The sequence below is a fragment of the Schistocerca piceifrons genome, chromosome 3 (assembly GCF_021461385.2).
Source record: "Schistocerca piceifrons isolate TAMUIC-IGC-003096 chromosome 3, iqSchPice1.1, whole genome shotgun sequence".
NCBI classification, from domain to species: Eukaryota; Metazoa; Arthropoda; class Insecta; order Orthoptera; family Acrididae; genus Schistocerca; species Schistocerca piceifrons.
Genome location: NC_060140.1, coordinates 257,332,812 through 257,345,579, shown reverse-complemented (window position 1 = coordinate 257,345,579; position 12,768 = coordinate 257,332,812). Strand labels below are relative to the sequence as shown.

At 44.2% G+C, this 12,768-nt stretch overlaps 1 protein-coding gene across 1 annotated transcript in view; it reads left to right on the top strand.

Annotated features, from left to right (window-relative positions):
- Positions 1-12,768, top strand: part of LOC124788566 (aromatic-L-amino-acid decarboxylase) — a 303,259-nt gene that overhangs the window by 9,268 nt on the left and 281,223 nt on the right. The window contains exon 2 of the mRNA XM_047255837.1: positions 4,296-4,409. Coding sequence (XP_047111793.1) covers positions 4,296-4,409 — 114 coding nt within the window. The remainder of the gene's footprint in view (positions 1-4,295; positions 4,410-12,768) is intronic.

The following is a 12,768-nucleotide window of genomic DNA, read 5'->3' as shown; positions in this document are numbered from 1 at the left end:
TTTGGCTATGGGAACATTTAAAGACATTGGTGCATGCCGAAACCATCGACAATGTGCAGGCGTTAAAGAAGCGTGTGACCAGTTCCTGTGGCACAGCCAGACGCGTCTGAAAGAGTGTATGACTCACTGCGAAGAGGGATTGAAGGATGCGTCAGAATGTGCGGTAACCACGTGCAGGACTCCCTGTAGTGTCTGCCTCTATGTAACAGACAGATAGGAATGAGAGGAAAGATTATCCATATGACAACAGGTGTTGGTATGCGGACGTATCGTTATATGAATTCTTCTGGTTTTGGCGATATCACCTCCTGTCGGAATATGTGAAACATCATGTGTTATGCTGAACGGATCGAAAAGTTATATACTATTTTTCAAACTAAAAAATATTTAGGGAGCTGTTGATAGTTTTCTGAATCTCACAGACGATAAGTCGGAAGAACACAAAATTAATTCCCACACAAAATGATCAAATTACAAAGTTTTCAGTGGCCTTTTTCGTCAAAACGATCACGTTGGACGCAAAATATAGAAAAAGTTTCAGCAGTGAACCAAGCGATGGAGAGTCTTAACTCTGGAAGAACCGTATTTCCTTTGGTTTTGACAGGAAGCGCTGCTTACTGAATGTTATCAAATGAGTGTGCCTTACTTTCTTTGCACGTATCCACCAGGTACTCTTGGCACGAACCAGGAAGTCACCTCTCGGCCTCTGATTCCGGCACCCGTGTGCGGCTGCCTTTTCGGCCACAGCTGTTTCGGATGCTAATTCCTGTAAACAAAAATAAATTATGACGTTAATTATTGACTAAACCGTTGATCAGCAAAACATGTGAGAGAAATTTTCGGGTGCGAATTACCTGTATTTTCTACAGCCTACATTTCGTTACACTAGGAAGTTACCGTGTATGTACGGGGTGTTTCAGACAAGCTGTATAACTTTGTAACTTACAAAATAACAAGTAAAAGGAATACTCATACAGGTACCTAAACGTAAGAAGCATTACACTTTCTGTGAAGTTACCAACATAGTTTATTTATCTACTTGCCAGAGAGTTTTAAATTGAGCATTTTTTTCTGTCATGTAGCTGATACATTTAAACCATCTGTGTGCAAAACTATTTAAACCAAAAATTTTATCAATTTTAGTTAGTGAGTTAGAAACCTTTGAAGTTTTAAGCCTAGATGCCACATGATGTACATAATTGGCATTGCTGAGATGAACCTTCTGGTGGCCGAATGTTTGTTTAAGTGTGATGATCAAACGAGTACCCATTTTCCTGAATGCACAACGTAATGGCTGATGAAGCACTCGACCTGGGTATCGCGTGACACAAGTATAACTCCTTCTTTGTCATCGTGTCGGCATTTGCCGAACATTAGCAACATTTCAGCGTACTCGTTGTGTATGTATTCCATCTTTATTCCACAGCAGTATTACCAGCCGACCGAACCGCATTTGTTTGTTCATTCCGATCTGCCTTGTATATGGCAATGTTAAGGATACGCTCTGCAATCTAACCGAACATGGCTTCAAAGAGTTCATCGAGGAAGCTTGTCGCTCCGTGACACCAGCAGCTTTTCATCACTTTCGTAGTTTGTATAAAAGTGACAATGAGTTGTGCACTCAAAAATGGGCGTTCCTTTGAACGCCTCCCTTCGATGAACACCCCATCATCGGAATGTCCATGTGAACACAGTCGATTACGTACAGCATGTTGCATTCACCCCTTTTTAGGTTACTAACGAAGATTAATAGAAATTAGATTTGTACATAGATAATTTACAGGCATCAGCTGGACGATAGAAAAACATATGTTCTATATAGATAGTTGCAACGTGTTGCTATAACTTTCTGGATAACAACTACAAAAACCACGCTCATAACTCAGCAGAATTTGGTAAGGAACGCATGTCCTAAAAGATGCCCTTTGGGTGCAAATTAATGTTGAAGATACGGTGCGATACTTAATGGTAGATCGAGAACGTCTTCGGTATCTCCTCAGTCCATTACATTCCACTGTCGTCCGACGACAACAACGGCCGCGGGAGGTAGTGCGTTCGCAACTAGGAGGGTTAAGACTGTGGTGCTCAACAGACGCGCACCAGTGTTAGTGGACAGTGCGTTTGAAAGCACGCATCGCTGACATATACTGTGCAACGAGCAGCAGAAACTCCATGTCGAGCAGTGCTTTAGAGCACCCAATACAGCACTGCGTGCGGCGGAGTGGGAGATTTCAAAGTAATCCGATCTTCAAACTTACATTACGTTAAACGGTACATTTCTACACGTGGGTTCCTTATCAAAACCATATCTTCTAAGCCCCCTGTACAGCCTGCGGTAGCCTGTGATACAATTTGTGGGACAGCCTGAATATACACTGCCTGACAATAAAAGTGAAGCACCCAGAAAATACAGTCGGTCGTCAGTGTAACATCGTACACATGCACAACATCGGTGGGTACGTAAGTAATTAGAGTTGCCATTCTGTGTGACAGGTAGAACGGCTATCAAATTACATTCGTTTTCTTAGAGTTTAGTATTGTCGCCAGGGGTATATAAAGAGGCATGAACAGCGTCAGATGTTGGGTGACCACTGTAAAGGACTCGGAGATTCCGCACAGGTGTGAGACAGCGTATCAGCACTTAACAGAGTTTGAAATGGATCTCATTGTGAGTGTAAATTTGTCCGGCTGGTCGAATCATGCAATACCCAGATTTGTGGGGCATTCAGATGTGCCAGTGGTCCGATGTCAGACTGCATGGGAACGTAAGGGCAGGCATACTCATCACCAAGGTGCCGGTCAACAGTATCTGACCACCGTATGGGAGGTTTGCCATATTGTGCGCCACCCATATCGTAATTTCTTCACAGCTGTGCTTGCTATTCGAGAACAACTAATGGACTCCCTATTACATTCTGTGTCACCCCCCCCCCCCCCCATCGATCGGAGACTAGTAGCAGTTGGACAAGGAATTACCGCCCCCTCCGTAGGCTGCCGTTAACCCCACGTCACAAACGGCTGCATTTGGAGCGGTGCTGAGACCGGCAAACAGGGACTGTTAATTATTGGTGTCGCATATTGTTCAGCAACGAATCGCAGTTCAGGACTACCCTGCATGACAAGCGTTGGTGAATATTCCGGTTACCTGGAGAGAAGTCTCGTTCTTCCAGTGTTCCGGAGAAGCACAAAATTGCTGCTCCTGGCGTTATGGTATTGTGAAGCATCGGGTATGACTTGAGGTCGCGGCTTGTATTGACTGAGGGAGGGTACTCTCGCGGCACAACGGTATGTCACGGACATCCTATGTCCTCGTGTGTTACCACTCATGCGACAATATGGTGGTGCCATTTTCAACAGAAAGATGTTCGTCCTCAAATGGTACGTGTCTCTATGACACGAGTAACGTTGAGGCACTCCTGTAGCCAGCAGTATCCTTAGATTTGTCCCCGACCATATGGGTCCAGTGTGGACGTCAACTACGTTGGATGCCAGAATCCATGATACCAAGGATCAGCTACAATAGTTGTGGGCTGGTTGTCTCAGGAGGGGCAACAAGTGATTTACGGCACCATTCCCAACCGAATCAGTGAAACCATCCAGGCCACAGTAGGTGCAAGTGAGTTCGTACTGCCAAGTTCTGTGTAAACTTAGTTCGATTTCGTAATCACTGGAAAGACGTCACAGACACTCTCCAAGATAATCAACATGTAGACAGGAACGCCATGACTATGGCGAGTCGTGATTCTTTTTATTATCGTAAATGATTTTGCGGTTTTCTTTTTGAATTAGATTCTAAGTTGTTACTTTCTTTCGGCTTTTCATTAACGTGCCAACGGGCTCGCCGCATTGGTAATACCGGTTCCCGTCAGATCACCGCCGTTAAGCCCGTCGGGCTTGGCTAGCACTCGGATAGGCCACCGTTGGCAAGCAGGGTGCACTCAGCCCTTGTGAGGCCAATTGAGGAGATATTTGATTGAGAAGCAGCGACACCGGTCAAGAAGACCGATAAAGGCCGGGAGAGCCGTGTGTTGACCACATGTCCCTCCGTATCCGCAGCTAGAGTCGCCTAAGGGCTCAGGATGACATGGCGGCCGATTGGTACCGCTGGACCTGCAAGACATGTTCGTAGGTGTTTGCTTGTTTGTTTTTCACCAACATAATCTTAACTGTTTTCGTCTTAGTTCTTCCTTTGCAGCTAGAGCGGCGTATAAAATGACTTAGACTGGAAGCAGCGGTTCAGAAGTTCGTGATAGACGGTTGGTATGGACTTGTATGGTGGTGTCGTGTGTTGGCAGGTGACGCACTGGCAGCACCCCAGGTTCCACGCGTACTTTCCATCCGGCAACTCGTACCCGTCCATCCTGGGGGACATGCTGTGTGACGCCATCGGGTGCATCGGCTTCTCCTGGGTAAGGCGAGATTCTTGTCACTCTCTGTACCCAGCTGTGTTTTCATAACGTATATTCCATGTGAAAATATGTGTCCACCTGGTTTTGTGTTCCTGTTTCTTACTGTTATGAGACCAAAGATAAATTTGCTGATGTTCTCTGCAACCTTTCGATCAACTGACACTTTCCACTTCCAAAGCGTTTGTCGTGAATATTGAAAAGGATCCATTAGATCGTTTTCATAATAATTAATCTTACCTTTATGTTGTTACTGAATCTTGCTAATTGTTTGTGATAGTAGCTGACTTAGGGGAGGGGGGAGAGCCTCTGTTTTTTTTTTTTACTTCTCTCCAAATAGTATCAATATTACTCCTGTCTCTCACAATCCTATGAATGATAGAACGAATTGACTGTATTTCCTTGTCGGTGATGGGGCGCATATCCTGCCAATTCAGTCTTCAATCTTTGGGATGTTAGCGCAAGGGCAGAGAGGTTAACTGTACCGACATGTGTAGTGCTCGAGGGCTGTCCCGCGGCGTTGACGAGGGTGCGGCGAGCCTCTTTGGAGCCATCGCCTCTCCCTTCACGGCTTTGTGCTGGTAGGTAAACGTAGACGGTTTGAACTGGCACTCTTACGGCCGACTCTATGTAAGGAAACATGTTTTCGATTCACTCTGTAATAGGCACTAGAATGGGTATCAGACTGTTCTTCAAGAGTGCTAATATTTTGATTAACCATGTTCCTTACAACATAAGGATATTGAGTTTTTAATAGTGGAAAAGCTTTTACTTAAAGTTTATCAAAGTAAATTACTATAATTTTTGAGAATAATATCAGGGGAAGTAATTGTACCTAAACGCAAGATCGAAATTCTTGATATTTTATGAGTTAGGAGCCTTAGGATATTGTGTTTAGTATTGATTTCATGTCCGCGTGTGAAGCGTTAGGGACCATATTGAGTGAATTTAAATTATGGATGAGTAGTTCAATTATTTCATTTGTGTGTAATACTCAAATTCTTATGCAGTGTTGTGTTGAAATATTTAGTTTTCTCTTTTTCGTTGTTCACTCATGATCAGCCATGTTTTATTCGTAGAATCCGTTATTATTAATTAAACACAGCGCTACATTCTAAGACTACAATTAAACGGATAATGTGTTTCGCTTACCAAATACGGGAAGTTAACTTGGCTTACTGTTGTTTACTCGTGACCAACTACGTGTTCTCCAGACACTCCATAAGTTCCTGTGATATTACTAGATGAATAGAACTGCACTTTCAAAGTCTTTCCGCTGTCGGTACCTATGGTGAATCTCGCTAAATTACGCGATACTTGGTTCTTTCTTTCCGACACAGTTTACCTCTCTGGCTAGCATATCGAAAGTGTGACATATTTCTGCAAACTCTATAAGAACCATTCTGTGGGTTTAGCCTGGTGCATGTACGCGCGAATGACTGACATTTTTTTGTGTGCCGCCACAAAGCGCTACCACATGCCCATCCTGACTCTATTTTTGTATATGGCACTCTCAACTAACATACAGAGTACAGTGTCTGTATGAATGCTATATTTGTTCCCATCATCATTAGTGACGCCCAATATCGTTTATTCTTTGTGTGCGTTCAATTTTCAGTGAGGCGTGTTTTTTATTGAGTTTACAAAGTAAATATGGAAGTTCTTAGCAATTTCCGACTTCTATTTACCAACTCCCTGTTAATCACCATTCCAGTTTGCCAGTATGAACCATTAAAAGCTAAGTGATACAGAGCATGACACAGTTAATTCTGTATGGTCCTGATCGTAGTTAACAAAAACATTATGAGTGGACTATCCCTGCCGCGCGGGATTAGCCGAGGTTCGAGTCCTCCCTCGGGCATGGGTGTGTGTGTTTGTCCTTAGGATAATTTAGGTTAAGTAGTGTGTAAGCTTAGGGACTGATGACCTTAGCAGTTAAGTCCCATAAGATTTGGCACACATTTGAACATTTGGACTATCCCTGGTTGCTTTTACGTATTAGTTAAGTCATTATACACTCCTAGCCAAAAATTAAATCATTTCTCCTCATAACGCAATCAGAATGTCCTTTTCCTCCTTACCTGTACCCTCCCCTCCCCCCCCCCTCCTTCCTGTGTTATTCATGATTCTGTACGAAGATTATGTAAAAGCATGATCAAATTATCACTTAACGGTTCACATGTTCCGACGTCCGAGGCAAAAGGTTGAATTAATTATTGCTTCTCCTCCAGACGTGACGCTCCACACATAGCTTACTCCCCTAAGATATAATTGTTGTTACCAGAGAGTGAGTTACATAATTAATTGACATTTTCAGCAGCCCGTAGCCGGAGCCCCATGACTAGTACGTTACAATACGACCTAGGGAACATGGAACAAATTAATCAGTTCACTAACTAATTTGAAGTATTCCAATTTTCACTTATAAATGTCAGCTCGGTTGTCTCTGCACCACAGTTCTGTATTTGTAATTGATACATTTGCCGTTCTCTATCATACGTAGTAGTTTCTATTATATTCATAGCAACATCCTGTGCAATATTTCAAGCATTCCATGTTACATTTCCTACCATTATTAAATGTACTTTGAGAACTATATGAAACTCTCACGCTCAACCTTATTTTCTAAGCACTCAGTTTCGTAAATTTTGACACGCCTTGCAGTCGTGTTCGCCAACACTGGTGAGCCAAAATATTATGAATACCTGCTGTACTGGTCCATCTTCGGAACGCAGTACAGTGTGGCATGGATTCAACTAGCCCTTGCTAGATTTCTCGAGGAAACCGGCACAACGTGTTTACGTACGCGTCACGAGCCGGTAGTTTGTGTGCGCGGAGCAAGCACCCGATAGCGTCCCCTATGTGTTCCATCAGCACGGAACTGTTGAGCCTTTCTTGGCGACTTGGTGGCGTACTGCCTGTTGCCTTCTGCCTCGGGACCTTCACCCGATATTTGTTTAACGATTTTCCTGATGCACGCCAGTATAAGTGGTTGGTGTGTATCGAAAAGCTACAAACGCTCACCGACACCTGGAGATAGATAATCATCCAAGCCAGAAAAGAGGTTCGCAGTGCTGAAAAGACGAATACGTGAGTTGCAACACCACGGACGCGAGATGCAGCTCCTGGAATCCGTTCTGTGGAGCAATGGATACTCGACCTGTTGCATATGGTCACGAAACTTAACACTCGGCGAAATGATAGGCTTTTTCCGAACCCAGCAAGAAGACCGAAGAGTGTCTGAAATCGGCAAAGGACAAAACGGGCCCTCTCGCAAAGTGAAAATATGCCGCACACTGTGCTCGTGTGGAAAAGTCTATGTAGAAATGTGTGGTGTGCGTACTGTAAGACCTTCGGTACACACACCGTCAGATTATTTGACTTGTGTCAGCAATATGTCTCGGGGTCTTATTGTGGCGTGTTTATCTTCTGCCGTTAGGTCAGACGATAGAAATGCCACTTGCACGCTTAGAGTAGCAGATTGACAGTGACCAACTTTAAACAGAACTTGATTAATTTTCACACACATTTATTAAAATAATAAATAACATAGACATTACGTAACTTGATTCTGGATGCTGTTTACAAGTGACAATCTGAAGTTCCTTTGGTCTTGGTACGTTAATTTTATTCTCACATATCTCTGATACTTGACAAAGTGTCTATACATTTCTCTTCATGGCTATGTACGAGAATATGATAATCTTATTAGGTGCAGACTGAAACTTGACTATAGACTGGTACAGACTAATGCAGACTGGTACGGACTGGTGCAGACAAATGCAGACTAATGCAGACTGACTAATCAGAGGGCTGTACACTCGTTATAATACCTCGCGCATTCAGGTATCACTGCGCGAGTGTGATCCACAAGTAGAAAAGGTTCTACGTTAGCGGCAATCTCATTGGCTGCATTACATATTAATACGCGGATCGGCGAAAGCAGAATTTGGTCCGTCTCTAAGACAGCGCCATCTCGTAGTGTGGAGACGGACGAGCGCTGCGCCTGCGCTGTTGTGCTTAGCGGAGCGCGCTCTAGTGGGAAAGTTGTGTACGCTCTGACTATGCGGAACTATGTACACAACAAAATGATTGGACGATCCATCAATACGAGGATCATGGAGCGCAAATGGTATCGTAATTTTGCACAGGTGGAGAAATGAGCTGTGGCGGAGAACGCGCAGTGTGGGACTGACCACATGAAAATTTTGCCAATACTAAGGTTTTCGCTGTGGAGAAGGCCTACCACACCCGTTTGTTCAGAGGAAGGTATATAAATTCACAAACATGGTAGCAGTTTCAACAAAATGGAAGAAAGCCTCAAGATAAACAGCCCCGGGATTTTCTACATCTACATCTACACCCATACGCCGCAAGCCGCCTGACGGTGTGTGTTGCAGAAAACTAACGTTACAGGTTACAAGTGGGGAAGCACAGCGGTAGTGACCAGGGAAAAGCCCTTGGACGTTGATGTGACAGGTACATTCAACAACAGAAACCAACAGATCATACATCCTGTTATTGGGTTCAAATTAAACGAATTTTGGAACCAAGGCACCAATGTAGCTGCACTTCCGTGCTCCTCAAACCACTGTAGCACGATTCTGGTTTTGTAACATGCTGCTGGGAAAGACATCAAACATGAAATGATGCAGGTGTTCTGAAATACTGTTCACAAAGTCCATAGTTGTCATGGTGACTTAAGTACATCCAATGGATGCCTGGGTGAATGTCCTCCACAGCTAGTACCGCCTCCACTACCACGATTACGCGGTGCTTTGCGTACTTCGGGCATCCGGTCATCTGTGAGCACTGCAATCTACCTGGTGTAAGATGGAACGTGATTCATTCGACTTGGCGAAACGTTTCCATTGACCTAAGGACCATTTTTCAAATGACAACACATATGGGTTATGATGTAAAATAAGTGCTTTCCTTTGTACAAATACATCTCAGTCAACTGTCATTCTTCGGCCTATTGCATGCAATCAGAGTCTCAATCACAGATTTCTGCCTATTTGATAAACAAACAATCAGTGATGCAAATTATATTTTCTCTTTCCGAGATGGTCAAAGTCGCTTATGTCACAGGGTTTCCCAGTTGCAGCCCGATCGTCGCTAAAATGATTCATCACTCCTCTCTGCTCTTCTTATGTACTTCCCTTACCGTATCGTATACCTTGTGATGGGTAGTGGTTATAACGCTTTGGTGCATCAGCGTGTCACTTTATTCACAGTATCATGGTACGCACGTCCATATCTTACGACAGGGCTCATATACAATGTTATACTACCTTGCTGGCTATTACTACGGGTCTCACCAGTTGGGATGTTGTTTCACGATAATTTTGGAACGCACATTCACACTACCATATTGTAGCACATGTGCTACTTGTCACAATCACACATAAGAGGAAGGCCTGGACGTTACACTGCTGCACACCCGCCATTCCTTGCCATGGATCTCTCAGCCTGCTTCTGTCAACAAGACTGGTGTTTTGTAGCCTAAGTATCACTGCAACCGCCATTCCAGAAAGTGGTCTTCGTTTCTGAAACTGGAGTCGTTCTCTGTGTCAACTACTGTCAATTGAACCACCTCTCGTGTGGACACTAAGACTACCATAGGTAGCTCTCGACGTTCTTGAGACCGGAGAAACTCTCCCATTCGTCCCATAATTGACACATTTTATAAACCAAGAAATGACGTAAAATAAGAGCTTTCCTTCATACAAATACATCTCAGTCAACTGTCATTCTTCGGCCTATTGCATGCAATCAGGGTCTCAATCACAAATTTCTGGCTATTTGATAAACAAACTGTTGTGTACATAGTTCCGCGTAGTCAGCGCGTACACAACTTTCCCACTAGAGCGCGCCCCGCTAAGCACAACAGCGCAGGCGCAGTGCTCGTCCGTCCCCGCACTACGAGATGGCGCTGTCTTAGAGACGGACCAAATTCTGCTTCCGCCGATCCGCGTATTAATATGTAATGCAGCCAATGAGATTGCTGCTAACGTAGAACCTTTTCTCCTCGCGGATCACACTCGCGCAGTGATACCTGAACGCGCGAGGTATTATAGCGAGTGTACAGACCTCCGATTAGTCAGTCTGCATCAGTCTGCATTTGTCTGCATTTGTCTGTAGTCAAGTTTCAGTCTGCGCCTAATAAGATTATCATATTCCTGTACATAGCCATGAAGAGAAATGTATAGACACTTTGTCAAGTATCAGATATATGTGAGAATAAGATTAACGTACCAAGACCAAAGGAACTTCAGATTGTCACTTGTAAACAGCATCCAGAATCAAGTTACGTAATGTCTATGTTATTTATTATTTTAATAAATGTGTGTGAAAATTAATCAAGTTCTGTTTAAAGTTGGTCACTGTCAATCTGCTACTCTAAGCGTGCAAGTGGCATTTCTATCGTCTGACCTAACGGCAGAAGATAAACACGCCACAATAAGACCCCGAGACATATTGCTGACACAAGTCAAATAATCTGACGGTGTGTGTACCGAAGGTCTTACAGTACGCACACCACACAAACAATCAGTGATCCAAAAGATATCTTCTCTTAGTGTAAACGTTACGAGAGAACGAAAGCTAAATTTATAAACGAACTGAGGAAACTCTATCGTTGTCTTCCGCTTAATGTTGTCATATTACTAACCAATTCAATCAGAATTCTATACAGCTAAGTTTTAAGTAAAGGAAAAACGTAAATCTGCAAGGAAAATACACTGATGAGCCAAATCATTATGACCACAGCCCACCGCGAGGTTGCATGCCTCCTACTGGTGTTGCGGGCACGTGGCGCTGTAAGGAAAGAATGTAAGCGGAAGAGAAACGAATAGGCAGTCATTGTAGCAAACATATGCGCGGCAAATGCGGAAATCCACTGAGATAAGCTGTTTTGGAAAAGGGCATATTCTTATGGCCCTGCGACTGGAAACGAGAATCTCTGAAAAGGCGAAGCTGTTCGGCTGTTGGCGAAGTACTACTATCGTGAGCACTTAGGGAAAGTGATAGACGGATGGTGTTATAAGGGGTAGGCCGTATGGTATTGGACGACCACGTCTCATCACAAAACGTAGAGATCGGAGGATCCCCCACTGTGTAAACCAGGATAGGCCGCGATCTGTTGCAGATCTGACGACAGAGTACACAGCTGGTGCAGCATCAAGTGTTTCGCAGCACACCGTTCAAAGGTTATTGTTGAACACGGAGCTCCACATCACACGATCCCGTACGTGTTACTGTATTGACCAAAAGACATCGTCAGCATCACTGAGTTTTCACCGTGGATCAATAGGAGCGTGTCGCCTGTCGAATAAACAGCATTTCTTGTTATACCAGGTCGATGGCTGGATCCTTACACGCCGTCATCGAGGCGAATGGGTGCACGAAACGCGCATCACGCCACAGACGCAGGCTGGTGAGGGCAGAACTATGGTATGGGGTACACTGAGCTGGGCTCCCATGGGATCTGTGGCGGTGATCGAAGGCACCATGACAGCAGTGAACTACGTGAACATTATGCCGGACTCGCATTCGGGAGGACGACGGTTCAATCCCGTCTCCAGCCATCCTGATTTAGGTTCTCCGTGATTTCCCTAAATCGTTTCAGGCAAATACCGGGATGGTTCCTTTGAAAGGGCACGGCCGATTTCCTTCCCAATCCTTCCCTAACCCGAGCTTGCGCTCCGTCTCTAATGACCTCGTTGTCGACGGGACGTTAAACACTAACCACCACCACCACCATTATGCCGGACCTCCTCCATCGCTTCACGCCTTAAGTCTCCCCGTAGGGCCATGCTGCAAGGTCAGAATCGTGCTACAGTGGTTTGAAGGGTGTTATACTGGGCTCACATTGATGTCTTGGTCAGCAAATGTGCCTGATGTGTACCCACTGGAACACATATCAGGGACCTGCTGTGTGCCTGTAAATCACCATCCCGTAATTTGTGGGAATTGCTTGGCCTATGCGTAGACATCTGGAGCCACATACTTCTGGAATCCTGTCAAGGACTTGTAGAATCCATGTCAATAGGAATCTCTGTTGTACTGTGTTTGAAAAGTGGAACAACACGCTATTAAACACGTGATCACAAAGTTTTGGCACATCGGTCTAAATGTATGTAGAATACATCTTCTGTTTTACGAGGGGATTTCTGAAGTAAGTTAAACATTATTATGGAAAGCCAAGTAACTTTTATTGAACGCTGCACAATGCTTCAAAGTGACACAAATGGATGACATTATTTTTCATCATACTCACCAAGCGTCTACTTTTAGTATGTGACAGCGGCTGCCTTTAGTTTACAGTTGAGCCTTGAAAGCGTAACAGGTCAACATGAGG